Source organism: Ornithodoros turicata, chromosome 6 (genome assembly GCF_037126465.1).
Source record: "Ornithodoros turicata isolate Travis chromosome 6, ASM3712646v1, whole genome shotgun sequence".
In the NCBI taxonomy this organism is placed as follows: Eukaryota; Metazoa; Arthropoda; class Arachnida; order Ixodida; family Argasidae; genus Ornithodoros; species Ornithodoros turicata.
The window spans coordinates 11,334,837-11,362,655 of NC_088206.1; the positions used below are offsets into that span (position 1 = coordinate 11,334,837).

The 27,819-nt window shown below is 45.2% G+C and overlaps 2 protein-coding genes across 3 annotated transcripts in view; one reads left to right on the plus strand and one right to left on the minus strand.

Moving 5' to 3' along the window:
• The window catches only part of LOC135399069 (phosphatidate cytidylyltransferase, mitochondrial-like), a 121,553-nt gene that overhangs the window by 79,596 nt on the left and 14,138 nt on the right, over positions 1-27,819 (plus strand). Inside the window, exon 1 of one of the 2 annotated variants that reach the window (XM_064630747.1) lies at positions 11,177-11,244. The exons of the other annotated variant lie outside the window; for it this stretch is intronic. The gene's annotated coding sequence lies outside the window, so the exon portion shown is untranslated. Of the gene's footprint in view, positions 1-11,176; positions 11,245-27,819 lie in introns of those variants that run through there. 2 annotated transcript variants of the gene reach the window in all.
• On the minus strand, positions 613-17,973 carry LOC135399065 (acetyl-coenzyme A synthetase, cytoplasmic-like). The gene is made up of 16 exons (XM_064630732.1): positions 17,055-17,973; positions 13,717-13,808; positions 12,793-12,896; positions 12,652-12,724; positions 10,054-10,129; positions 9,367-9,475; positions 8,423-8,538; positions 7,085-7,277; positions 6,840-6,973; positions 6,294-6,426; positions 6,165-6,221; positions 5,998-6,078; positions 5,773-5,881; positions 4,775-4,974; positions 4,642-4,687; positions 613-2,960 (listed from the first exon to the last, which is right to left on the minus strand). Exons 1-16 carry the CDS (start codon positions 17,381-17,383, stop codon positions 2,761-2,763), a joined length of 2,052 nt encoding a protein of 683 aa, XP_064486802.1. The 5' UTR covers positions 17,384-17,973; the 3' UTR covers positions 613-2,760.

Here is a 27,819-nt window from a genome sequence, read left to right on the forward strand (position 1 = left end):
TTAGGCCCCGCACTTGCATAGGCCCCCGCGCACGAAGCCCTCAACCAGGGTTTACTTTTTTTTTTAATATCAACTATGCGCTTAATCGTGTGAAACAGGCCCTGCGATGTGCCTTTCCCTCAGGCCCCGTACACCCCTAGCACCGGCCCTGCGTGTAGGTTATCCTGTAGTTCGAATTTCAGTGGGGTACCATACGGGATGTCCACATTTCTGCACAGCAAATAGAGATGGAAGGAAAACGAAACACATCCGTCTACGGCTCCATCACCAAGGATGCCGTCTACTCCGTAGTGCCTTGAAGACCGTTCAGACCTCTTGAGAAAAGCCAGCGCCACCTGTAGCGCCCTAGTATCGTGGGAGGTTGGAGCGCCAGTTTCCTGTTTGCTGCTGCCGGCGCATGCGAAGACGCTACGCAGATTGCAGCCACTCTGGTTGAATCTCTCGGTGTGACATGCCCTCAAGAGCAAGCCATGCACTATTGGTATGCCTCCAACTTGGCTTCTGTTGGCGCTTAGATTATCACTGTGTGTTAACAAACACATCGGCACATGTCATTACTTCATGCAGGTCTCTTGGCCAAAATCTATCTGTTTGCAGTCAAGGTGGCTCTGGTTTGTGAGGACAATGAATTTCCTTTAATGATCCCCAATTTCTCAGACTGTACATAAACACTAGGCGTTTTCTGAAGGACTTCCCAGCCATTGCTGCAAAAGAAGCCTCGTATGTCTGATATAATATGTAGCACATGCATATTGTAAACAGGCAACATTCATAAAAATCATATTTAAAGATATAACCTACACTGACAACATTTCCAAAAAATTACAGTATATACCTGGAATGCTTGCATGAAAATTGTAGTGTTGCTCACAAGACAGAACAACATTGTAAAGGCAGTATATGTGAGACTTGATTGTCCATTGCGATGTCAACATGCAAAGCTTTACAATGGTGATATTGATTGTCATCTGCTCTGAAGGCATTCTAACACACTGTAAGACTTATTTAATCACAACAAGCACGACCACATAAACCGTAAACACTTATCTAACTGCGTAGTCTGAAACTACCGTCGCCATAGTAATCTATGCTCCAGAACTAAGTCCTGGAAAGGCTACCCTTATCTCCGAGTCGGGTCTCGAGATAAGCGCTACTTTTGGGATTTTTTGTTAGCTCTTGGTAAGTATGGGGGGACCACAATGGTATGACCAAAGATGGGATTACAACAAGAGGGATTAGAACAGCAGGATGTGCTTTTGAGCAATATGTATGGAAATTTTTGTTCTTTTATCGTTATTTTCTGATCAGGATGTAGGCGCAAGCATCATTTGCTTAGCATTCTGTTCTTCAGCTATGTATTACATCAAATTGGTCAATTACAGTTCTAATTTTCGTAAATTTGTTAAAAGAAATGTGATATTGCGATGAGCGAGCAAAAAGACACTACTGGACCACCTCTCCACGTTAAGTCAAATGTAACATTGTAGTGGATGGGGCAATTAAACATATAAGGACAAACACAACACAAGCCTCACAACGCCCGGTTGCATACTTTTAACTACCATCATTCAGTCAAAGAAATGTGCCACATCTAATGAACTGACTAATGTCAACAGTACGTTACTGCAATACATTGAGTAAAGTCCGAAATTGAATTGCACCACTTGCATCACAACCACCATCAATAATGATGATTGAATGCCTCTGACAACTGCTGCTATACTAACAAACATGCAGCAAGAAAGATAACTTGATGAAACTCGACATTACAGGACATGAAAATCGTGAGAACATGGAATGCCAACAAAGCTGCAGTACTGTACTCTTGTGCTTAACTTCGATATGCATTTTACATCACAGCACATATGGACAGAAGTTAGAGCACATGGTATCCAGGGCTATAGCCAATATGTGCATAATATTTTTATTATCATGACATTCCAAGGTGCTCCGCAACACTCTCAGTCCTCAACAACAAAGAACCTAAATATTTTCAGTTTTCAACAACAAAGCACCTAGAAGGTTAGGTATTCTTGCAATAAATGTCAACAATAAATATGCTTGCTGCGCTTGAGTGCAAACTGTTGGTGTCAACGTCCAACAAACAGCAAACTATACAAAATATGTCTAAAGCTCTCTTGCATGGGAAAGGAATGTGAAGATCATTAGGTCTGGTAACACTTAATATAGCAAAGCACCATATTTTGGCTGTGGGGTCACTACAGAATTAACGTTCTCGAACGATTTCTGTTATAAAAGCAGTCAAGGTTTCATAGGGTTCATTTATCACCAACGATATGTATTCATGAGTTCATGTATTGGTGTTGTAATTTTATCTGATCTGTCTACCTGCTTATAATTATCAGATGCCTATACTGAAGGGTATTGCCGGTCTTTTACACCCTGAAGTTTACTACACTGGTCCAATTGGTACCTACTAGATCGTTTATGTACAAATTATAAAAAATTGAAATATCAAGGTGCTCTCGTTGTAGCATATTAACGAGCACCAAATCAAAGCAATATGTACAAAAATTACACAATAAAGAAATTACCATGACCAGAGAGGGACAAAATGTACTAGTTGTCATGCACACGGCGACAATAAACAACCCGTAACTTATTTCATCACATGTTTTTGGACAGGTCAAACATTAATGAAATGGAACGGAGCAAACCTGTCAAAATAGATGGGAATCTACACATAACCCGCTTTATGAACTGGACCAGGCGTTCAGTGCCGAGGAGGAGCTCCACCACTTAGGCCACGTCTGGGCGGGTCTTGAAAAGTGCCTCCACAATGCTTTCATCTGCCAGGGTGCTGAGATCTCCGAAATCATGGTTGTTCCTGGCTATCTGTCGCAGAACCCTGCGCATGATCTTTCCTGACCGAGTCTTGGGGAGGCCCGGAGCGCACTGGAGGTATTCCGGGGACGCGAAGGGCCCGATTTTTGTCCGGACTGTTGAGAAATGGGTGACAAAAATGGGATGGGTTAATGAAGGAGCGGCAGAACCATTCTGAGGGGAGCGGGAGACCTGAACAAGCAGTTTTATGTATGGGAGGAATTGTGCAACAGCCCACTTGCAGTCACATATGCAAAGTATCTTCTTGGTATCTTCAAAGTATCTCTAAGCTCGGCTTGGTTTCTGGCAGCACAATTGCTCATGCCAGTGCTGTGAAGGGTGGCACCGATATCGACATCATAATGCGCATTTGTGAGCGTCAGGGCTCTCATACAGTTCACATAGCGCAAGTCGCGTGGGACGATTTGCAGTCGTGTCTAGCCCCTTTTTTGGACTGTGGGACAACAGTGTCCCACTTTTCACTTCTTTAATGTGGGCTCCAGCCACCACATATGTAATCATCCGCTCCCCAAATTGTTGCGGCTCCATCTATAAGGAGTAATAGTAACCTGCTGTGCAGTTTTGTTGTGCTATCAAAAGGTGGAGACATGTCAGGACGTATTTTCTTTTCTCTGTTCTCGATGACTGCTGTATCGTTTCATGTACCTTCTTGAAAACCTTTGCGGATCGATAAGAAACCTGTGGTAAGCGAAATTTGTTTCTTGCAATTGCGATAATGATACGTAAAAAGCTACAACCGGTATAATAGAACGTTCGTGCACTTGTTGCGACAGAACTCATGTTTTTCTTGGTTGAAGCATTAGGCTCAGTTGACTGAAGTGCTTACATCGCCGACAATACAAGACTTCAGAAAATCCCAGAGTGCTTAGCGCAGCTTGGAACTTGTGGGAGCTTACTAATACGAAAAAAAAAAAAGGTGGCCTCCAAACTGTTTCAATGTCTCCCCTATTGTTCCATTGTCCACGACGTGTCAAGGTCAGCGAAACTGAAACACGAAGCATTATTCTTCGTTCCGCCACTCAGTAAGTGCCCAGGATGCAATGCATGCGCAAGGAGCACTGAGATTTTCTGCAATTGTCTATTGCCAGTTGTGATAGCTGCATATGGTACATTTATAGGGAATGCAAATGACCACAGAAGTGTTTTTTAGTTTAGCGCATCTGAATGATAGCACCACTGATTTCGATAAAATCCAAACTTGAGCAACGGGGATGAGAATGAACACATGGTGCCCCACGTCAAGCGGAAGCAAGAGCAAAGGAAAGTCGTGCAAGAGCCGCACAGGTAAAAGAAAATGACGAAAGAAGAGGAACGAAAAAACGACATCGCACTAAAGAATGCGTGCCTGAGTGGCTCTGGCTTGCTGCCAATGACTATCATCCAAACCTGGCAAAGACACATTGTAGGTGCAACCTGCACTCAACAAAGGTCCTTGTGCCAAGTACTTGTGCAGGGTACCACTCTCGGTAGTATGTATGGGCCTTTTCACAGGCAATCATAAGGGGCCTCAAGCAGGTCGTGGGACATACATACCCTTTCCCACTTCATCGAAGTTACTTAACTGGTTCATGGGACACATTAGTCCCACTTTTTTTTCTCAGCTGCAAAGAGTTAGTCAGTGTTCGGGTTTTGATTTTTGTGAATAAAACTGCACCAGAAAATCAGTGGAAGTGTTCCTGATGATGTGCAATGTCACACTTTGTCAACAAAGAGCTAACGTTAGTACGGACATGCATGACACAATGTATCTTAGCCAAACGTAGGACATTGTCTCACCTTTCTCTTTGAGTTCGTCGATGAGGGCGTCGTTAAAATCGTATCCCTGTAAAAGGAGGGTTTCCGTAAGCCAAACTGAGTGGGTCTTTCATGGGTATAGAGTACTCCACGTTGGTCTTCCAACAACACATACCTCTTTGAGCACGAGGAAACAGTAGAGGCATTCGCCTTTGACTGGGTGGGGATGGGCGACGACCGCAGACTCCGCGATGGCAGGGTGCTCGATCAATGCAGATTCCACTTCCGCCGTGGACAGCAAGTGTCCAGAAACATTAAGCATGTCATCCATTCGGCCCGTCACCCAATAGTAGCCATCGGCGTCCCGCTTCGCACCTGCAGCAGAACCATGTCGATTTGTGGATTGGCACAGGAGTTTGTTTATGGTTCGGAAACGTCTAACAACCGACTTATAGCGACGCCAGTTTTAGCAGTACCTGTTACAGCACGACCAATTCATGAATTCCTGCCACCTGTTGCATTGAAAAGTATGCTAACGCACATTGCTACAAACACCATTGCGGGAGTGCCACAGTGCTTCATTGAAACTTATCGAGAACATATGTGGTAAACACAGTTATTAGCGAACTTCTCAAGCGAACTGCTCAAGTGCATATAGAACAACCATATAACAAGTAAAGGGTGGCAAATTCTAGCTCGGAAAATTGCAAATCGGACCACAGATCCAACAAACAAGCAAACTGGGCTACATGCATTGTGACAGTGCAAAAAGGGGACAAGAGACTAAACAGGACAGGACAGACTAAACAGGATCGTCAGCCATGTCGGCTACAATATAGTATCGATATTAAGTATTCCACATAAATATCACGTTTCAGGAAAAAAATGTATGGAGCAAAAACTCAATGTAGACTGTATAACAGACCGTAGGCTACAACAAACGTCTATCGCGTTCCCACTCTATTGTCACAAGGAGGCTTTTAAGTACACAGCATAAATATCACGCTTGATGAGCAAAACTTATGGAATGCAGTGCCTTCTGCAACCTGCTCCTATCTATGGCATGTAAACATTTATGGCATAATGACTCGCATTTTCGCCAGGTGGCAAGCTAAACATCTCCAGTTTCCTCTCGTTGGTAGTAGTGTTGGAGCATAAAACGTGTTATTATACCATCTCCAGTGCAGTAGAACCCGGGGAACTTCTTGAAATAGGTTGTCTCGTAGCGGACATGGTTCTCGAAGACAGTTCTCATCATGCCAGGCCACGGTTTCTTGAAGACCTGACGTAGAAGAACGAGAGTGAATGCACCTGTTATTGACAGGCACAGTTATACTGGCCATATAAAGTTACCACATTTAACAGTCTTTAGTGAAATTGTATCTGGATGGTTCGTACCAGGTATCCCTCTGCCTCGCCCTTGAGCTCTTTTCCTTCTTCATTCACGATGGCCGGTTCCACTCCAAAGAAGGGGAAGGTCTGCAAACATACACATGTTTTATGCTTGGGAGTAACGCGTTACACACCTTCACATAATCATTCTATGAAGTGCACTCAGCACTTACGGCTGAGCCCGGCTTTGTTGGGGTAGCTCCTGGCAGGGGTGTCAGCACGTGTCCTCCCTAAGGGGTGAGCAGCATATTTTGATCCTGTCCCTATAACTCTTCGATTCGAGAATAATGAGGTATACTTACTGTTTCCGTCTGCCAGAATGTGTCGACTATTGCGCAGTTCTTGTTGCCAACCACCTTGTGGTACCACAGCCATGCCTCTGGGTTGATTGGCTCTCCAACGCTACCGAGGATTCGAAGTGACTTCCGGTCGTATCTGTGCGGAGAAAACGATGGGGCATTTTTAAAATTACATGCAGTAAACAACAGCCGAGATACTGTGGAATATTTCGCATGTCTGAAACCTGCTTTGAAGCTGGTGGATCTGTACGCCTGACAAATATGAAGATTTGGGAGTATTCGGCGTGACAAAGTCGAATGACTGAGCTAGGACTCACACAAAAAAGACAGCTAAGGAGAAAGCTGTATGATCTCTTCGGGATACCTGTAATCGAAAGATTCTGGTGTTTTTGCCCGATAAACACCGTGAAACTGTCCGAGTAATACACCAGCCAAAGATAAGATACCAGTGCTGCAGGTACCATCATGGCCCCCGGAGCCTACGGAAAAGTCCTACCCCAAGTTTATCCCAACCCATGTCCCATCCCAAGTTCGTCCCATCGTACTCACTTTAGAACATGATGATCTCCGTACTTCATGAGCGCACGAATAGCCGTGGGGGCAGTGTAGAATTGGGTCACCTTGTATTTGTCAACGATGGACCACAAGCGTCCAGCGTCAGGGTAAAAGGGAACACCTTCGAACTGCAATGAACATCAACATTGGTATGTTAGGCTGATTGGATATCCGTCCGTATTGCTCTGAAAAACACGTTTTTTGTGTGTGTGTGTATGTGTGTGTGGCAAAGTACTCACGAGGACACTGGTGGCACCATTGGCCAAGACGCCGTAGACGACGTACGAATGGCCTGTGATCCAGCCGATGTCCGCTGTGCAGAAGTACACGTCCCCAGAATGGTAATCGAACACATACTTAAATGTCGCAGCTGTGAAGATCATGTAGCCACCTTGCGTGTGGACGATGCCCTTCGGCTTTCCCGTTGAACCACTGCAGAGGAAGCAACACCTAACTCGAATCGTTCATCGATAAAGCAGTCTATTAAGACCAGCCATGCACAAACAACAACAACAACTTTGGTTAATGGGGAGTGCGCAATATTTCCACTGTGTCCAACGCCACCTAGATGCATAAGGTCTTCTTATTGCCTCCTCTCCCCCCTTCGTTACGTGAACATATAAAGTCAGAATTCGTCTGCTACTGCTGCGATTCCTCGTTCTGCGAATTCAAGAACTCGCAAATGATTGCACCTAACCTTGAACCTGCAGGCTTAAATCTTTAGACAAAATGTGCAACACGCTTTTGAGAAAGATATGGGACTATTTTGTGCTTTATTTGCGCTAAGTTTTCCCTATTTAGTACGCGGGGGATATTCAATCACTACTCGCAGACGATGGCGGCTAGTATCCGTGGCTACGACTGCTGAAAGCGCGTTTGTGATTGGCTACGGCCATTGAAAACACGATCCTGATTGGCTGACTGTTAGCCATTGACCTGGCCCGATGTCGTCGCATGACGTCATCAAACCCCAGGTCTGCGTGCGGACTGCGGAGCAGCCGTAAACTCTCTTTGGCTACCGCAAATTCGTCTGCTACTGCTTGGGATGCTCCTGGCTCCATCACGAGTCACCTGATTAGCCCTCTCATCGGGATTGCTGACATCACAAAGTGTCGTCGACTTCCCTCTTTCACTTACACACGCTTAGAAGGAATGAAGGGTTCTTAGAGGGTGTGCAGATCAGAGATCTCTCTCACACAATACAGATCAGCGGCGCCCGTCGTTCTGTCGCAGGACCTCATGTTAATAATGCCGCAGCCAAAAACGAAAAATTTATGGAGGAGCATTTCACTGCTTCTTTAAGACGTATGCTAGAATTTTTCTTCAGAGGGCCGCTGTAGCTGTGTAAACATGGGAGACAATTGGCTGTTATGCAGTTCCGAAAATTGTGTACTCGTATTGAGACTCTCTTGATTGCACCTTTAGATATTTTTGCTTGTCAGCTTTAGTGAGCACAAATTAAGTATTTAGCGAAACACAGGAGAGGTTTTCCTATGTTCTTGCCCTTTCTAGTTACCGACGCAAGTAATGCTGCAAACGCAATTACTTATAGTATGAAATAATTTCATCTTACACACCTTGTGTAGAGAAGAAAGAGAGGGTCTTCTGCATCTAGCCATACCGGTTCGCATGTTGTCGATTGGCCACGCATGTCTTCGTGCCACCACGTGTTGGTCACGGCGTTCCACGATACCTATTATGTTTAGCAATCCAACACTGGAATTAATACTAACGAAATGGGCAACATTTTGCTAGGCTCGCGCTCAAAACGAAATTGCTCTCTGTCCCTTTCAACTGCCCTTATTTATTTGCAACAAGTGCCAGAAAAGACGGATGACGTCACTGAGTGCTCTCGAGCACCACGTGGATCCCTACCGAGAGTCCTCAGTGAGTTTGTGTTTTCTTAACTTTAAATTACCATGGCAACAGCAGGTAACTACTTGAACTCTGGTCAAATCCTCATGGGCTAACTAGGTACCACAAAACAAGAACCAGATACCTCCGTAATTGCACCCCTCGAGGTGATGTTGGCTGTGTGACGTGTGATGTTATTTGAGGAAACCGAATGTAGAGAGAGAGAACCCTTCCTCAGCAAGAAAAAATATATCTCTGTATAACGTTTCGAAGGACTTTTCTCCTTCCTTTTCGTAGAGCAGCACACTCTATAGGCTTTGAGGTAAAATGGCGTAATTGTACTTATCTTTTAGGACTAGATGCATACTGAAGTGTATGGGACGTTTAGGGACTATTTGCAGTGGTGGAGAATAAATGAATAAGAGGGCTGCAGATGGGGTGTTGGTAGATACTCATGGTGATTGACTGCAGCACATCACATTTTGTCTTGCTGCGCTGTCCTGTGCTGCAGTCAGTCGCCATGAGGATTAAATTTCGAGGTCAGGCAACTAAAATGGGGAGTAATCGCAATCTAGGAGACTACAAGCTGTTATTGCTCCTCAGTTTACTTCTGTTTTTACAGTGTATAAAGGCACACACGAAAATAATTGCGCGTACTGCAGCTTACCTGCAGAGGAGTGTAAGGCCTTTTTCCTGGCTCGTTTCTATTCTTCAAGAGGCTTGTCTCTCCGGGCGATAAATGTTGAACGACGATCACCTTCTCCACCGTGTGACCCCTGCAAGAGCGAATATAGCTTATATGTTAGCGAAAACTCACTAGTATGGCTTAGCCGGGGCAGATCGAGCTACGGGGACCGCGCTGGAGCGGCCCATGCGCGGCGCAGCAAGGCGCGGACCGTCGGTGTGTGGCGCAGCTTTGAACTCCCTGGCGGGCTCACTGCCATCGCGGCAATATCAGATCAGGTCGCTGCACGTTTAGGAGTGACTGATATAGTATAACACCAGTTTCGTGTGCTGCGTTTTACTATAAAAGGTGGTCATGGGATGACCCAAGGAAACGGACTGTTACTGAAGGACACATGAGATGAGATTTAACCACTATTGTGGGGAATTTTAAATATATTCGCGTAGATTCTTAGCAGTTCAGTTAATCAGCAGCAATGCTGTCGCATTACGCCTCGTTGCAAGGGAGAACGACAGCATTTTTCCAAAATGTTCAATAGGTGATGTGCTTTGATTACAGCCGAGATTATTATTATTTCCTATATCATTGGCATTATTGTTTCGCCTCTTTGCCATTATTTCCTTATTTTGGCGGCTGTTTCAGAGAGGTTTATTTCGAAATGGTACTTACGCTTCTTTTGCATTCTCGATGGCACTGTCAACAATGTCTTTGAGATTCACCAACTTACTAGCTCTCCATACAGCATCTGAAAAGAAGTAACCATACGTAAAACGCGGATCCGTACATATTAAAATGCCACTCCGCACTTCATTTTATTTCTTATTATATGTTTACTATTATTATTAGAGCTATGCAAATTGCAAAAATTCCATTGCGAATAGTTTACGAATATTCCACTTACACTACGAATCGAATTCAAATAATCCGAAGAGGCCCAATTCAAATAATTTCGAGTACCCCACGGTGAAATATTTCGTGGTGTTGTGCTCATTACATGAGCTCCAAACGTGCGAGCCTTTTCAACCAGCATATCATATCGTGAGAAGGGTCCCTTTGTGTTGTGTATGGTAGACTGTGAATTTCCTGTACTTTTCTTAGAAGCTGCACATATTTCCACCTGTTACTGAATAGAATTCTCAAAGTTGGGAGTACATTTACCGGAACTTGCAATGCCCAGAGTATAGTGTTGAAGATGAGCTCACAAAATTTGTAGACAGTGTAAAGCGTGCTTCACCTAACGCTAGAGAGTAATGAGGTGAAGCCGACTTGCAGAATGGAGCCGCACACCAAAAGAACAATGGCAGTAACGTGAAGTTGGCTTCACCTAACTTTTGGATGTAATGAGGCGGAGCCCACTTGCAGAATGGCGCTAACTTTACCTACACTGTTAAAGCAGAACTTCACCACATAGCACGCTCCTAGCCAACCACCATTCCGAATGATATCATTCTGCGTCCTTATTTGCTGAAAATGGGAGGAGGCGCCTATCTGGGACACATTATGCATGTCCCAGATAGGCTCCTCTCCCTGTTTTGAACGAGTCATGGCACAGACTGATATCATTCGGAATGGTGGTTGGCTAGGAGCGTGCTGTGTGGTGAAGTTCTGTTTTAACGGTCTATACCTCGCTTCAATACTATTCGAGACATATGCGAAAATCTCGAGTACTGAAAATAGGTTGCGAATAGCATTCGAATAGCAATAGGATCAGATATTCGTTTCATATTCGAAATTTCGAATATCCGCACAGCTTTAATTATTATTACTATTATTATACAGGGTGTCAGGACAGATGTCGTTTTTGCAGTTGAGTTATATGGCCAAACGGACATCCTCTCGAAGAAAGTATGCAACTACAAGGTGAGTAATTACCTAATATTCATTAAGTAACTCTTTAATTAGAGGATTAACGTGCAAAAACGAGATAGCAGAATCAGAGTCTGTCCTCGTTGAAAGTCATTTTACGTCAAACAAATCATGAAACTCGTATATGCGTTAAAATATCCATCCCCGCATTTTGATATGCAAATGAGCCGAAACCGCGGCGACTGGGAACGCAGGGAGCACAGCGCTCATTCTTCGTCACAGGGCCACGTGATTTGGAGCTGTGGAGATGATTGGAGGAGGTGCCGATCTGCTGGCCAGATAATCCGCTTTCCGGCCCAGATAAGCCTCCGTCGGCGTAGATGAGGCGCGCTTTTTTGGTTTCGGCTCATTTGCATAGCAAACAAAAACTGCTCGTATCTCGAAGCACAGAAGCATTTCGAAATCGCTGACAGCTGGAATAGCTTTCAACTGCGACGACCTTTAATCCTGGCATCTCAGTTTTTTTCCTAAAAATCGTTAATTAATAAATTATCAGATTTTAGTTAAGTAGTCATCGAACACTGATGCGACCGGCTAAGAAAGATGTCCGCCAGGTCATGTTAGACGCCGAAGCGGCATGGGGCTCTCATAGATTTTTAATAAAAAATCTGTGGCACTTAAAAATAAAAAAACAACACCCTGTATGTGTCCTATTTATTTCTTGTTATAAAAGTGGTGAGTGGGCATTAAGCGCTTCCACGAAATTTCGTAAGAACCCACAGAGTATAATAGTTTCGTATTCTCCAAGGGTAGATGACGTCACCGTGAGCCCTGGCGTCTGTCTCCTAGCAACAGCGCACGCTCATTGCCGTTCTCGGTGCCGTGCTCAAAGCTCCGCTGGTGGGGAGACGGAAACCAAGCTTGGAGAAGCAATGTTGCAGGATCGATGGCAGATTGGGCACATCGTGACGTCATACTTCTCACGACTTGAAAGTAATTTTATGACAATTTCGCCCTACATGGAGAATTTTTTGGGGGGAGAATGCAACGTGAGACACACGTCGATAATTGCGATGACACGAATTAGTTGGGACCCTGAAGGCACGACGTCTAGTACGTAGTTGGTGAATAGACGACTTCAGAAAATCCCAGAGTGCTTAGCGCCGCTTTGAACTGTGAGAACTTTGTGTTATCGGAAAGAAGGAGAACGTCTCCAAACTGTTTCGATTTTTCCTCTCTCGGCTCATTGTCCACGACGTGTGAAGGTCAGCGAAAAAAAGAAACGTGAAGGACCATGCATTCTCCCTTCCCCCATGACAGTAAGCGACGGTGCATGCATCTATTATTCGGTATACGACTCTCAATGTCCGTCTCAGGTGCTCACACCGAATGTCCAAGACGAGCTGGTGAGTTCGGACTGTCGCAACCAATAATCGGGTTATGTGTTCTGCACAAACTCACCAGCTGTGATAACCATCTTGCACTTGGCATCTCTGATCCTCTCTGCCAGAGCTTCCGACGAAAATCCTGCGAACTAAATGGCAATACGAATGCGAATGATTAGAAATAAATAATTGTCACATTTTTCTCAGTGTCACTTACGACGACGGTGTGAACAACTCCGATCCTGGCGCAGGCTAGCATGGCGATGACCAAGTGTGGGATCATGGGCATGTACATGGCTACTATGTCGCCCTTCTTGCAGCCTGCACGAAATAATTCAACGTCGATGTATAGGTTAGGGTTATCAGTATTGAGTGAACGGCACATGTGTAAACGCATTTTAAAACCTATATCTACCTATAGTCGTGTTCAGAAAACAAAGAGTAGCACAATTATTCAACCTATATAAGAACGGCACGTTTGAGCCCCGCATTATGCTTGTTCCTCTGCGCAATGACAGTGTACGTGTCTTTGCGCATGAGAGGAGGTAAAGTGTGAAGAAACCACGTGACGCCTGTCCACTCATCGAGCAGCAAGGAGGGAGTGCTCGAAGGACCCGCAAGAAAGACCCCGTTCTGCGTCGTCCACTCTTCTTTCTTGCCCAAACTCGGGCTCTTTTACACTCACGGCGCCACCTGGGACCGTTATCTCATTTTTTAGAGGACGATGAGGTTGCTCCCCATCCAGGCGAGGAGAGAGGGAAACTGGGGAGCTGCGCCTACAGTCGACCTGCTTGCATAGCGTATTGTTTGCAACAGCTAGTCGCATCACTCTACGTCGTGACAAGTAGTGCTCCGACACCGAAACTATTTATCCCTATTAGCGGCACCTGGTGGCACCGTAGTGAAATTTCTGCGGCGGAGTAATTCTGTTAGGCTTGACGGACTACATTTCGTGCAGTTCTTAGGTTGAACACGTGCGTATATTGACACAATCTAGCTTCAACAAGAAAAAAAAAAAAAATGGCACGCTCACTTCCACGCTTTTACGATGACATAAGCAAGAGCTACCTCATCTGTGTGGAAGTGGAAAGCGGCCGAGATTAAAGATGAGCATTGAAACGGTCAAATATCACGCATTTACCTTTTTGCTTTAGCACATTCGCGAACTTGCATACTTCGTCCAGCAGCTCCTGGTAAGTGAGCTTCGCGGCGTCCTCGGGATCATTTCCTTCCCTGTATTCAGGAAAATGAAATATATGCAGAAATAAGAATAATAAGCGAGTCTTTGGCGGAAGTTTATAGTGAACTAGAGCATCGGTAGTTTGCTACCAGGGGGCTGTACATACATATTATAGTTTTTTTTTTATATCCGTTACAGATTTCTTATTAAAAAAAGCTATGAGAGCAGCATAGATGTCGTTTTTGCACTTAAGTTATGCGGGCAAGCGGACGTCCTCTCGAAGAGAGTATGTAACAACTAAATGACTAATTATCAGAAATTCACTAATTAACTCTTTAACTAGGGAACTTTGTGCAAAAGCGAGATAGCAAAATAGGAGACAATCCTCGTTGAAAGCCATTTATCTTTATAAAGCCTTTTTATCTTTAATGCCTTTAAACCTATTAAAAATCTTGAAACGCGCGCGTGCCGCGAATTTCGCTATGCAGATGACCGAAACCAAAACAGCGCGCCTCGGGAGCGCATCACCTTCGACGACAGATAGTCTTATCTGGGCCTGAAAACGGTTGATCTGCCCAGCAGATCAGCACCTACTCCAATCATCACCATCGCTCCAAAGCACGTGACCCCCCTGACACGAAATGATTGTGCCCCGGTCGCCGCGGTTTAGACTCATTTGCATATCAAAATTCGCCTATGGATATTTCAACGCACGTGCGCGTTTCAGGATTTTTTAAACATGGAACGAAGATTGCCTCTCTGCGCTTTTTCTCGAAATACCAAATTAAATAATTAATTAATGAATTTTAGGTAATTAGTCATCTTGTAGTTACGTACTTTCTTCCAGTGGATGTCCGCATGGCCGTATAGCTCGACTGCGAAAACGACTTCTATGCTTCTCTCTAGCGTTTTAATAAAAAATAAAATCTGTAAAGGATTTAAAAAACGCCCAGTATATTGCGCAACCAATGACAACTCAGAGAATTTTGTGTCAGTAAACGGTATTATTCTAAAGATCCATCTATCTACCACCGCTCTTTTTTGGGACACGATACGAGCTTGGTGGTGTAGCCCACCTCTCAGGAAGGACCTGATATATAAAGCGTGAGACTCAATGCACCATTACGTTTGGCGGGTTTACGTTAGGCTCTAGTGTATCGGAGATCTAAGACTTCTTCAGATCGCTATAACACTGTTATACCAGTAAATATATTCGGTAACGAATATTTACCAATTACGAGACCCTACGGGGCCCGCACTAAAAAAAAAGAGAGAAGACGGGGGGGTCGTCATGTAAGACGACGAGCCGCTGCGCTTGCATTTCACACCAGAACTTTATTTATGATCTACATGTTGCGAAGCTTAGCAAGCAGTAGAGGAACGCCACCGTGCGGCGTGTGAGGATAACGGAGCGTGCGGCAGGAAAATCTGCCGGAATGGGGGGCAGTGGTATATATCCCCCCCCCCCCCCCCCACTGGGTTCTCCCCTGCATGAGGATTTGGAACGGGTTCGATGGTAGTGTTCCGTATATGCGCGGCATGATGCGCACTTCAGCATTTTTCAATACCGATTCACTGAATTGTAGCCCACAATAGTCCTCGCGAATGTTCCACTGACAACATTTATCTTCACGTCCTTCGAACAGCGACGCCAGTCCGCTTCCCAACGCGCACTATGTTTTTCGCCGGCGCTCCATGGCGTGGCACGCGCGTGCACACGCAGCATAGACTAAAGACACCGATGCACGAGCTGAAACGACGTTCACTGCTTAGCGCCGAAGCAAGAAACAGTCATGCATAATTTCGATTGTAGCCCCGTAACGGAATCGAAGCTTTTAATTATGATAACAAGTACGAAATTAACAACATAGCGTTTAACGTAATTTGAAGCGAACTTGTTTTTGCATTGTAGTGCCCCTTTAAGCAGGCCTTCTGGTCCTAGGCGGCGGTGGCCTCATTGGCGTGGCGTCTGCGATGACTCCAGAGCCGGGTGAGTTTCGGTTTCGGTATTGGCGGTCCCGATTTTCTGCGCAATCTGTTATCCTGTTTAGTGTAGGACTTTGACCGCGGGTTCACATCGATGGAAATAATTATCTTTCACATTTCTAAAGCGTAACCTAGGACGAAGTATTCGAACCCTTTTGAAGTCTTCATTAAACGTGCGCGAAAGAGACGTCGAAGCCGAACGCTCTCTCGTGTTCGTCCTTGTCCTGGGACGCTGCATCTCCCATAACGAGACGTCACATCTTAATTTCCTCATTATAAGTCATTATTTTATTTCCTGGCAAATTGTGTCGTTATGAGGACAACGTATGACGTTCGGCACGGGGCAATAGTGACGGCAATAGTGTTTTCCAGGCATGTTATCGCAGTGGCAACAGGGAAAAAAAGAAAAAAAAAACATACCGAAAGAAATCGCGTATTTCCTCTTCTAATGCGAGGAAAAAATCGAGCTATAGGTACAGCCACACACTTTGCATTGCTCTTTCCTCATATCCCATGTGCAAAATGGGTTGTGCGGAATGTCAATTAATCGCAATCTTGTACATATGAATTTATATTATCAGTCAGCATTGTTGTAAATGAATACTACAGTCTCATAAATATTGACCAGGAAATTTAGCTGCAGATTCGTGGGCAAGTACTTGTGGGGGCTATCAAAGGTGTTTGCTATTATGGGTATGTATAATAAAAATCAATTGCTCGCGTACTCGAGTACAAAAAATCTAAATGCTTGAGCGATTCATATATACAGTTATTTATCCAGAATCGGGCTGCGGAGTGTTGCAGAAAATGCGTTGGGGTGGGGGGTGGGTGGGGGTATTATTACAGTTACGTTATAGCAGCTTTATGTATCGTTGTCGACGTGTGTCTAATTAATGTGAAAATAACAAGGGTTGCCCAGTAGTGGGTGTACAGAAAAGAAAGGGAGGGGGTGTTTGAGGGGCGCAGGGGGACTCTGGACAATTCACAATTTTCTAATAATTGGGAGTAGCTGTACACCTAAGTAATAAGATAGGATAAGATAAATCACTTTTCATGTTGAATGACATAGCTGGCAACCACACGCAGCACCGTATTCCTTTTCCATTCTGCGAACTTGAAGTCTTGCAGCTATTGTGTTCACCATACCAAAGCGTAATACACCTCCATCTCCACAGTGTTTCATTTTGCGCGGACGTTTGAATGTTTACGACGGTTTCTCGTTTGTTTGTATCCCATGTTTCCACGTAACCGACGGCAACATCGTATTGTAACGAACCTCTCCTCCGCACAAGAAAAAAAAAAAAAAGTCTCACCAGTAAAAGGCGATATCCGAGGCGAGCCCCCTGTCGATATTCCGATCGAGCAGATTATAAGCGACATTCGTCTTGGCACCCTCCAGCCACTTCACAAACACCGGGCCTTTCCTCACGTCGATGTTGTAGTCGAAGAACTTCCCCTTGTGCGGCTCCTTCCAGTAGAAGGTCTTCGCGAAGCCCGACCAAAACGCTTCGGGATCAGTCACCGACTTGTGGTACATCTCTTCGTACTCGGCCATGCTCTTGACGAAGGCTCGCTCCTGCACCCGTCGCGGGGGAGCGTACGCCGCCGACGACGGGGACTTGCCGTTCACCGTTGCGGGCATCTTCAACGTCGGAGGTTTTTCACGGGGCTTGGAAGGAATGACTGGAGCGGCGCCAAACAGAAGCTGCTCACCGGCAACGCGCTTACTCGCTGAATGGAGGTGCGATTTCGTCGTCCTTGTCTTCGCTCGCCATGGTCGTCGTCATCGTCGACGTATCTTTCGCGCTCGCTCTTTTTCGCGGTGGGGAAGGGTTGGCGGCGCAGCTCGCGATCGATAAAGGAGGAGAGGGGGAGGCAGGAAAGAGGATGTTGCGATCGGCTGGTGAAATGCCACGAAAAAATAATCAAAAGAAGAAAAAACACACGGGATTTTGAAATTTGGCAGCACTGTGCGGTGGGGTAACGGTGGGATTTTTCGCTGAGCTTGTAAAAATATGGAAAACACTCCGAGAAAAAAAAAAATAGACATTTCACTCCTTTTTTTTTCATTCGGTGTTAGCGCCGCGAGGCAACGGTGGCTGTGCGCGGCGTACAGATGTGGACAGATGGAGAGAGGACAGCAGGAAGGAGTGGGGGACAAGGGGGTTAGTATGCGTCCTAGGCCGACTTCAGGGGGAACTGTGCCGCCATTCGTCTGGAAAGTCTTGGGAAAACCCAGGGAAAACCTCAGACAGCACAGCCGGATTCGAACCCACCACCTCCCAGCCTTCAGCAAGACCTGATTTGTTGAAAACTGGAGGCGGAGCCTGTTTTGGACCATTATGCACGCGCATAACCGTACAAAATAGACTCCGCCTGTCGTTTTCAACAAATCAGGGGCGAGCACATTGTCATTCGGGATGATGGTTGGCTAGGAGCGTGCTATGCGATGAAACTCATTTTTAAGAGTGTAGGGTCTGATTTTTTCGGGTTAAACGCCTTTGTTATTATGGGTGCCGTTTTAAAATCTGTAACTCGGGGTGAAATCGAGTGCTGCTGAAACATTCGGGTGTTATCGGGTTCATTATTATTATTATTTTTTTTTTCTGTCCAGCAAGCCGCTTGCAGTTCTATATTAGCCAAACATGCACACGTTGCGATTGATGGTGACATCGTTAGGCTCTTAGAAATGAACTTCACCGCATAGCAAGCTCCTAGCCAACCATAATCACGAATGATATCATTATCTGGCCTGATTTGTTGAAAACTGGTGGCGTACGCCTTTTTTTGTGGCAATTATGAACTGCGTGTATGAAGTGTCACAAAAGGGCGTACGCCTCCCGTCCTCATCAAATCAGGCCAGATAACGATATCATTCGGATGATGGTTGGTTAGGAGCGCGCTGTGCGGTGAAGTTTATTTCTGAGACTGTACATGATGTTACTTCAAATGTGCTTCGCATAGCACACTGGTGCACTGAAATACTATTTACATCAGACATGTATGTAATACATACACAACGTGGTACGTGGTTAGAATTCGGGGATAGATCGGGTTTAACCCGAATTAGTCCCGAACTGATTCGGGAGGAATCGGGTTTAATCCGGAAAAGTTAGACACTAAATATAGGGGGACCAGGAATAGAGAGCTACACGAGCAAGTAGTTCTGTGGGAGCCGACTTGTCCTGCCATAGTTCCGTCAGATAGGGAGTTTTAGTGCGTCGGAAAAATTCTACGAAAACGATACGATAAAAGAAGTCATCAAATCCAAGCTTAGCAACGTGATGACACTCGTTTCAAAGAAAGAGGATGATTGGCTTATCATGTTTTCGGAACTGTTGTCGTGAACGCTTTCTGGTGTAAACTAAAACTCAATTCTACCGATTGATTGTACCGATATTACTGATACCATCATCTCAAAATAAAGTTGTTGTTTCACTGATTGTTACCGAGGTGTACACCCTGTGGCGCTGCCGATACACTGCGGAGCATCGCCCAAGCAGCACACTGTACTGAAAGTCGAGTGCAATAGGGGTGGACGGGTAGGTGGAAGGCCTTGAGCAGACTGGTGAAACTAAAGAATATTGATAAGACACATACCGTCCACCCCTATTGCACTCGACTCTCAGTACATTGTGCTGCTTGGGCGACTTCTCCGGCGCCGCGGCGTATATTTTGCGTTGGAATTGGAAAGGATATTTTCCTGTTGTTTACCTTGTGATTGAAGGGCGATAAAGAGAACACTTTGCTGCAGTGGAAAGTTACGAACAGCTTTCGGATAAGCTCCGATAACGTCGGAGAACTGAGACTATGAAAAAACAAAAAGGATAACAACAGCAAAAAAAAAAAAGCTCCGTAAGTTAAAAAAACAAAGAACTCTGTTGTGATTTTTTGTTTTTATGTACACCTCCACACCACAAAAACACGTAGTCCAGTTACATGAGTTATGCGATTTTCAAACCTGACCCCCATTTTTTAAACTGTACATTGAACTGACTTGTGCGTCATCATGCCCTTGGGCTTCGTCTCACGATTGCGCAACTTACAGAGAAGTGTGGGATATCAGGGAGTTCTAGAACAGAGGGCGCAATTTTCGCGTACCCAAGAAACGGGCAGTACAGTATATACGGCGGACTCAACCGGAGGCAATGCATACGTATAGAAGAGGGTTTCCCTACAGAACAACCCAAAACGCGGGTACCTTCCGGCTTGCAACATCATAAAGTCACACTATGCATTTTGTGTACGACATCCATTTAATATTATGAAGACACGTTTTGCTTCCAAACATCGTTGCTGAATTCGTGTTTTTACAATGTGCATCTCTTTTACTTTACCCCGTGGCACTAGCCCTCTCGCGACATGTCGCGCTGCGCGAGAGCTACGCGAACTTACTTTGAGCAAGTTTGGGTCCCCACGCTATTTTCGATTAAAAACAAATCTTTGAACTTTCGAAAAATAGCGCGCAAAAAAAAAAACAAAAACAAAAAAGTAGCTCAAAACATGGATTGGGTTTTCGTCAGGCGCAGTTATTTATTAGTTTATCCCAAAATTTATTGAGGCCCAATTCTCTGAACTCTATTCTGCAGGGAAGATTCCGTGGCACGTGTCCCATTTGACATACATATGTATCTGTCAAAGCTTTGCATTTCTAGAGGCCTTCGTGCGACCCCTTGGAGCCATTGTGTGGATGGAGCACAAGTGTCCCGCTCTCGAGACATTTTCCGGACGCAACGAAGCATTACGGCGTACCGTATATACTCGTAAGGCATGCAAGACGTCTATGATCAAATCGTATTCTGACGAAACACAATGCCATTTTGTACAAGGTAATTTATGATAAGAGGAAAGTATGTATACGAGGCAAAGGACGAAACTGCTATACGAATGCGATATCAACATATTGCCTGCATTTCAGGCTCGATATACACGTGTATGTACGAAGACAATACGGGAATTTTGTGGCAGCCTTTGAATGACCCTGTTGCAACCAAAGACGGTCCAAGACGATGTCGTATTGCCATCTGTAGGATGGGACAAGCGCAAGCTTGCCCACATCACATTTCAAAAATAGTGCTGCTCTCGCCGTAAAAACGATGTTGCAACGGTTTGAATGTACTGTGCATTGTTATATTGAGAGTACAGAGCAAATAGACCTTGTATTGCCATCTGTAGGATGCGACAAGCGTAAGCTTGCCCACATCACGCTTCAAAAATAAATCGCCACCTTTTTACAAAAGTAAGCACCACCTGTGGCACGCATGGGATCGTGGGAACTTGGAGCGCCTTTGAGCATTACGAGATGGCAGAGACGGAGGTAGAAGAAGAACAACAACATTCCCGCAGCGGCAGCGTCAACCGTGATAAACCATAAAGGGCAACCTCCACGGAGCGAATTTTTGCAACGAAGCTCGCGCGGCAGACTGCCACGCGCATTCCGCCGCCAGTTGTTCGCCGGCACCACCTCCATGGGGCGAAAAACCAGCGGACGGCGTCGGGAAGTCATGCTGTGATGTCACTGTTGCCAGGGTATAAGGTGAAAGCTTAGTGAAATCAGTTGCTCGAAAAATTGTATTTAATGTCACAAATTTTGCAACTAAATACAACAACTGTCTGAAAAGATGCGCCCAGTAACGTACCGAAAGGCATATTCACTACTGCGTAAGGAAAATATGCTTCTTGGCAGAGAATGCCTCACGTTCTAGCGCTGCAGTTGGCGAAAGCGCGAGCAGACGACAGCACCCAGTTGCAAGAAGAGGACGATGACGATGATTCACGAGAGCAGACAATCACGTGCAGACGATCTGGCGTATATTCGTAGCGGAAGAGCACTTTGATTGGTTCATCTGCAGTTGACGCTTCCGGAATCGCGGACGCTGGGCGAAAATATCTAGCATGGGCAGATCGGCGGCGGACGCTCACATTTTTGACGCCTCGCGCAGGGCGTCCGACGCTGAGCGAAGTTCGCAGCTTTTTCGCTGTACATTCGCTCCATGGAGGTTGCCCTTAACCGAAGCAGACGACAGAGCAGTGTCCTCAAGGTTCCTATGCTGCTTTGCGTCGCGCGCTTGTGGCGCGCGCAACTTTTTAGAATCGTCTGATAGACGTTGCTGCTGCGCACACCGGGAATGTTGTTGTTCTTCTTCTACTTCGTCTCTGCCGTCTCGTAATGCTTGAAGGCGCTCAAAGTTTCCATGATCCCTTGCGTGCCACAGGTGGCGCTTCCTTCTGCGTGGCGCAGGTGACGCGTGCTTTTCTAAAAAGGTGGCGCTCTATTTTGAGCACCAACGACATTACCAACGGACATTAAAAAAACTGTTTAACGACATTAAAAAAACACCAACGACATTTTTAAAAAAAGATGGTGGCACTCACTGGCACCTGTTCCATCTTCGCATCCGTTTCAGTGATGTAGTGCGTTTTTTCTATACACTTCACTTCATACAAGTTCTGCCTGCCGCGGTTCTGCGGCATGTTATATGATCTTGGGGAGGAGGGGATGGTGCGTCTCGGACCGCTCCACAGGGAACTGTGCCGGGATGACACAGGGGGTCACCGGGGTCACCTTCCAATCTTGGTTTGGTAACCATCGCATCGTAGATACTAAGCACCCCACAAGAGCTCTTTTCGTTTTTCGTTCTTGTTCTCGCGGCAAACATTCTTGTTTAATAAAGCACTGTAGCTGGTGTTTGTGGTACAAGACAGCAAAAAAGTACCAGTACTTTGGCGCATTGCTCGCACAGCCGCAGATGAGCCCATGACTGAAAAAACGTGCAATACGTGAGACAACGCATAATGTTTCGGAAATAAATGGAGCCATCGCCTGACGCATTTCGAGGTGCACAGCACGAATTGCACCGAGGAAAAAAAAAAGGAAGAGAGAACTTTGCTAAACGATTTTTCAAAACTGTGCGGTATTTGTTTCATATTTGAGGGCACCGATAACTACGATAACTTGTGTTATACGGAGGGCATACGGACGAAGCCGCTCCTCCTGATACCGTCCCCACAAGGTAACGCTGTAGCTGACTCATGATTGCATCAGAAAATAACGCTGCAGCTAGCTTCATAAAGTAGTCACGCTATGCAGGTGTAATGAATTGATGATTACACGACATCTTTACTGTTTTGCTGATTCTGCAATCAATGTTTATTTTTAGGAACTTTTTTTTTCCTCGGTAAAAAAAAAGAATGAAAGCGTCCAATGTGAGAGCTGTTTTGCTTGCTCGTGTTAAGCTCAAATTTTCGTATTAAAATTTCGTTTATTGGACAGGGTCAGACCATCACTAAACATTAAACAAGCTTTTGATCGCGAATTTTCGGAACCGGTATTGAATTTATTTTTGGATTTATATACATCGATTTTCGCCGTCTTTCCTTGCTAACGTGACATTTACTGAAGAATCTGTTTAAAAATGACGAGGTGGCTTGAGCATACAGTGGCCGTGAATATCAAGTGACCGGCTAACTGATAACGATTATCAGCGCGACACTGTCGCAGGCACAGTATGATGCAATCATGTACTTTCCTCGTCTGCCGGTGATACGAAAATTATCTTCATCGTTACCGCGGATATAGTTTTACATTCCACACGAAGGCCGAGGGGAAAGGGTGATGCTGAAAAGGGCTCTCATAGGTGTGGGCAACGTCGCGACTGACGCCCTGAGGAATGTGCGCCTGGGCTGACATATGTCTGAAAGCGTGTGAGGAAAACCCAGGAAAAACCCCAGCCGGCACCGGGATTTGAACCCGGGTACCTCCCAGTCCTCTAGGTGACATGACCAGAACACTAACCCCTGAGCCATGCTAGCTGGAGGAAGGGGTGATCCTTTACAGAGACCATGCATGGCTCCTGTCTAATGATTTGATGAGGCACGATAGATGGGCTACTTAATACGTGATTGGTCCAGCTCCACGTTTTTCTCTCCTCTTCATTAATTGATTTTCGTTAATGGTGATTTCATTAATTGGTGCATTAACTTCATGAATACAAAATGTGAAGACATTTCTTCGGTTTTGGCGACATTGATTGAAAGAAACCATGGACGGTTTTGCGATCTCTGTAACCATACACAAGACTTTGAAACCGTAGCAACGCTTTGTTGCTTCCCTCACTCATATCGAACGGGATTATAATATGTGAGGATTATTGTATACGCTAAAGTACAAAACAAGCATTCAAGCATTCCACCGTCATTGACTTGGCAACGCACATCTTCTGTGACTGTCGAGGTTTTTCCGGAGTACTGTGGAAGCGGGCAGGACCGTTATCGATGATCAATTCACGTGCTCTCTCGGGCATTAATATTTGGGAATGTTGATGCTCATTTCGTCGACTTCCGATCGTAAGGACGGTACAGACTTTCATCTTCAGATGGACATAAAGCTACAGTCGAACCTCGATCGTTAATACGACAATCGTTAATACGAAAATCCCGCTGTATGACCCTTTTTCTGGGGAACCATTCCCTCTCAATGGCCTCCGCGTGTAACTGTTTTTCGTTAATATGACAACGACGGGTATATTTTCAGCACAACTAGAGGCGAACAGGTGTAGTTTACCCTCGTTACTATGACCATTAGTCACTGAGTCGCGGCAGTTCTCCTGACATATAACGGCCAAAACGCTGGCTGGCTTTTGCGGTGACTCATGATGTCCCTGCCAGATGCGCCTAAACGAACAGTGTCATGTCATTGGTCACATGGTCACAGTGACCTGCTGCAGTCGAACTGCATTTATCGCACCATGTCTGAGGCGAAGCGCAAACGAACAGAGCTGACTGGTATTCTCTTACCAGCTTACATGATTTCCTACGCTTCGAAGCTTACGCATTGTATACATGGTGTTCGTTAATATGACAATTCACTTTATGACCAAAATACGCGGGAACGGCCGTGGTCGTATAAACGGGTTTCGACCGTATAAAGCGAAACATGGAAGCGACGCAGCGACCGGGTATGTGCATGACGTGAATGAATGTATGACGTGATGACGTGAATGGTATGTGCATGACGTTTAATGACATTCTATAGCATGAGGTCAATAACTAGGATTCCGTCTAGCTGAAACATGCCCAAGTACCCGCTGCCGAATATTTTCGTCGAAAATCGGCAAAACACGATTTAAAAAAAATAATTGTTACATGCTGCGTTTGGTTACATTTCAAGAAACATGTTAATTTCCTGTACCAAATTTTCCTCTGTCGGGATGTCTCGGTGTCGTCGGTGGTGTAGCAGAGGGTACCTCCTTATTCTCAGCAAAATTGATTATTGATAATTCGTTTTTTTTTTCTACAAAGCTCTCGCACAAATACGCGTAGCGCAAGTAACGGTCGTTTCCCATCGAATGCTGCAGCGACTAAAGTGTGTTCCTTTTTCGCCATCACCTGGTTGATGTTTCGGGGCTCATTGCTCACCGTTCGCCATCTTCAAGCTAATAATAACTCCTGTTATAAGAACCAGAGTTGGGGAAGTTACCCGACAAAAGGAACTCGTCACCAGTTCAGATAACGTGCCAAAAATGTATAACTGAGTTACAAACAAAGTTACGAGCAATGAAAATGAACTTGACACACACACACATAAATGGGATGATGATGTGGTGGGTCATTCCAAATGAACTTGAAGTTCCTAAGCTACTTTAGAAAAGCAACGAGTTACTTTCAAGTTACTTGCAACCAAATATACACTTCTTAGTTCTTGACCTTTCTGTAACTAGTTAGGACATTGATCTCACAATGGGCGGTGCAAGACGTTTGATAGTAGTTTTGATGTACGAAAACTATGTCAGTTTTCAGATATGACGAAAGACGCCTAGCTTTATGTGCTTCTTTAGGATATCTTTCGATTTGAGGATTTTGATCCCATAATAAGGTTCTTGAACGGAAAACAAAGCACGCATTGAAAGACTAGGTTCCATGAGTTGTCTTCTACGCACAATTCGTAGAACAGCGCCAAGTTTTAATCCTGCTACACAGTGCCCTTCGTCATTATGAATACACCGATCGTAGCTGTGATGAGCGTTACCTGAGTCTTCAAATGTACGGCCAAAACAGAGTTTCCAACGTTCACCGCGTAACAACAAGGGAGTCAGACCTGCCACGTGGCTGTCGTCTCACTATAAGGAGCGATGTTTATAGACGGGAATGGAACAAAATCAAATTGGAACATTCCCCCAAGTTACTTTGACAAAGTTAAACCTAAGAAAGGAACGAGTCCCTCAAGAAGTCACCGGTGCTTACCGAAGAAAGCAGCGTGGTTGCGGTAACGAGTTACGGGTAACGCGAGGTACCCCCAACACTGATAAGAATACTGCGGAGGCTATATTTGTCTGTCTTAAATATGATGCCGAAAAGTTATCTCTCGTACAAGCAAAACACGCGGAAAAAGATTCAAGAAAAGTGTAGGCGTTGCTGCTCGCAGGACAGCGCTAATGACAACCTGACGTCGGCGCAGTCTGGTTCACGCTGGCAAAAGAAAAAAATAAAAGAGAGAGAGAAAGAAAGTGTAATTGTACACTAAAATAAGTGGCTAACTACTCTGCATAATGGCAAACATTGTACACGCATTCAGGTGAAAAGCGGGAGACCGAAGAAGTCATGCTTCTACTTGAGTAATTGCTTCGTCTTCAATAATTGCTTCGGACTACGGTATAAAACACGGACAGAACGTTGGCCACACAGAAAGACTGCATTAATTTGATTAGTCTTAGTATTTTGTTAGTCTTACTTATTTAGTCTTAGTATTTGATTAGTCCTAGTCTAAACCAGCGGCATGGCCGAGCGGTTGGTGGTAGCCAAGCTCGTGCTGAAGACTTGGAGGTGGTGGGTTCGAATCCTACCACCGGCTGTGCTGTCTGAAGTTTTCCCTGGGTTTTCCGAAGACTCTCCAGACGAATCTCGGCACAGTTTCCCCTGAAGTTTGCCCAGGACGCATACTAACCCCCCTGTCTCCCACTCCTTCCTGCTGTCCTCTCTCCATCCGTCCACATCCGTACGCCGCTCACACCCATCGTTGCTTCGCGGCATTAACACGGAATATAAAAAGAAAGAAAGAATAAATGTGAAATTGTACGCTAAAATTAACTGCTAACTACTCTGCCTAATGACAAACATTGTACACGTATTGAGGTGAAAAGCGGGAGACCGAATAGCGATCGAAGTCATGCTTCTGCTTCAATAATTGCTTCGTTTTTTTACGCCTAGACATTCAATTTTTTCGTCAATGCAGTGTACTGGTAGTTTAGAAGCTCCATCATCAAGGGGCTGAAGAAAGGAGCTCTGCCGTTCCTACTAAGAGGAACCCCGTCTCCTATAATATAATCTACCCACGTCATATACTCAGGTTCATTCCCTTTCAGGATGAGTGCCTTTCAACATCGTGCTCCAATAAGCACACATTCTTTCCCTGGCAGGTGGAATTCCGACGAGCTGCGAAGATTAAATTAGCGTCATGTGGGGACGGGGGACGCCAACAAAGGTTTCGGCGCAAATGGATGGGTGGCTGGAATGAAGCTGGGGAAAGTGCTGTGGTGTTTGGTGCTCGTCTGTGGTGTGGGGTGACATTTCATGAACACCTGCATGGACTGTCGAAAACAGACAAGAACATCAAAACAGTGAAAAACAGGAAAATGCAGACTGTGCATTAGCCGTTATTTCACGTATACTTATCTAACTTAGGCGGTCACGTAACTGCTCGATCCCAACCGTCACTTAACTAACTACTATAGTAATTGATTAACTGACGGTAGTACTATTTAACGTACTTTTAACCTACATTAGTGAGTTTTGGTGCATCGTATACGCTATCGCCTTAGCGTACGTAAGAGATGGCGTTGGTGTTTCTGCGCACGCGCAGAACATAAAGAGAGCTTTGCGCATTCCGCAGAACCACCACGCTATCCCTTTCGTACGCAAAGGCGATAGCGTATACGATACACACTAAAACTCTCTACCTGCAGCCTCAGGATCTACAGCTTAGCGGCGACCCATAGAAATCTTGCACACCCATTAGTAATCACACCATCATTAACCCCATCCACCGCAGTTTTAACTCAAATCAAATTCAATCCAGTCCAT

What these genes read in the sequence shown, in the direction of transcription:
- LOC135399065 (XM_064630732.1), bottom strand. Translation starts at nt 17,383, where the DNA reads ATGCCCGCAACGGTGAACGGCAAGTCCCCGTCGTCGGCGGCGTACGCT. An exon ending in GAGTTGTTCACACCGTCGTC is followed by an intron (nt 12,725 to 12,792) that starts GTAAGTGACACT and finishes ATTGCCATTTAG; the next exon opens with TTCGCAGGATTTTCGTCGGA. An exon ending in GGCCTTACACTCCTCTGCAG is followed by an intron (nt 8,539 to 9,366) that starts GTAAGCTGCAGT and finishes TAAACATAATAG; the next exon opens with GTATCGTGGAACGCCGTGAC.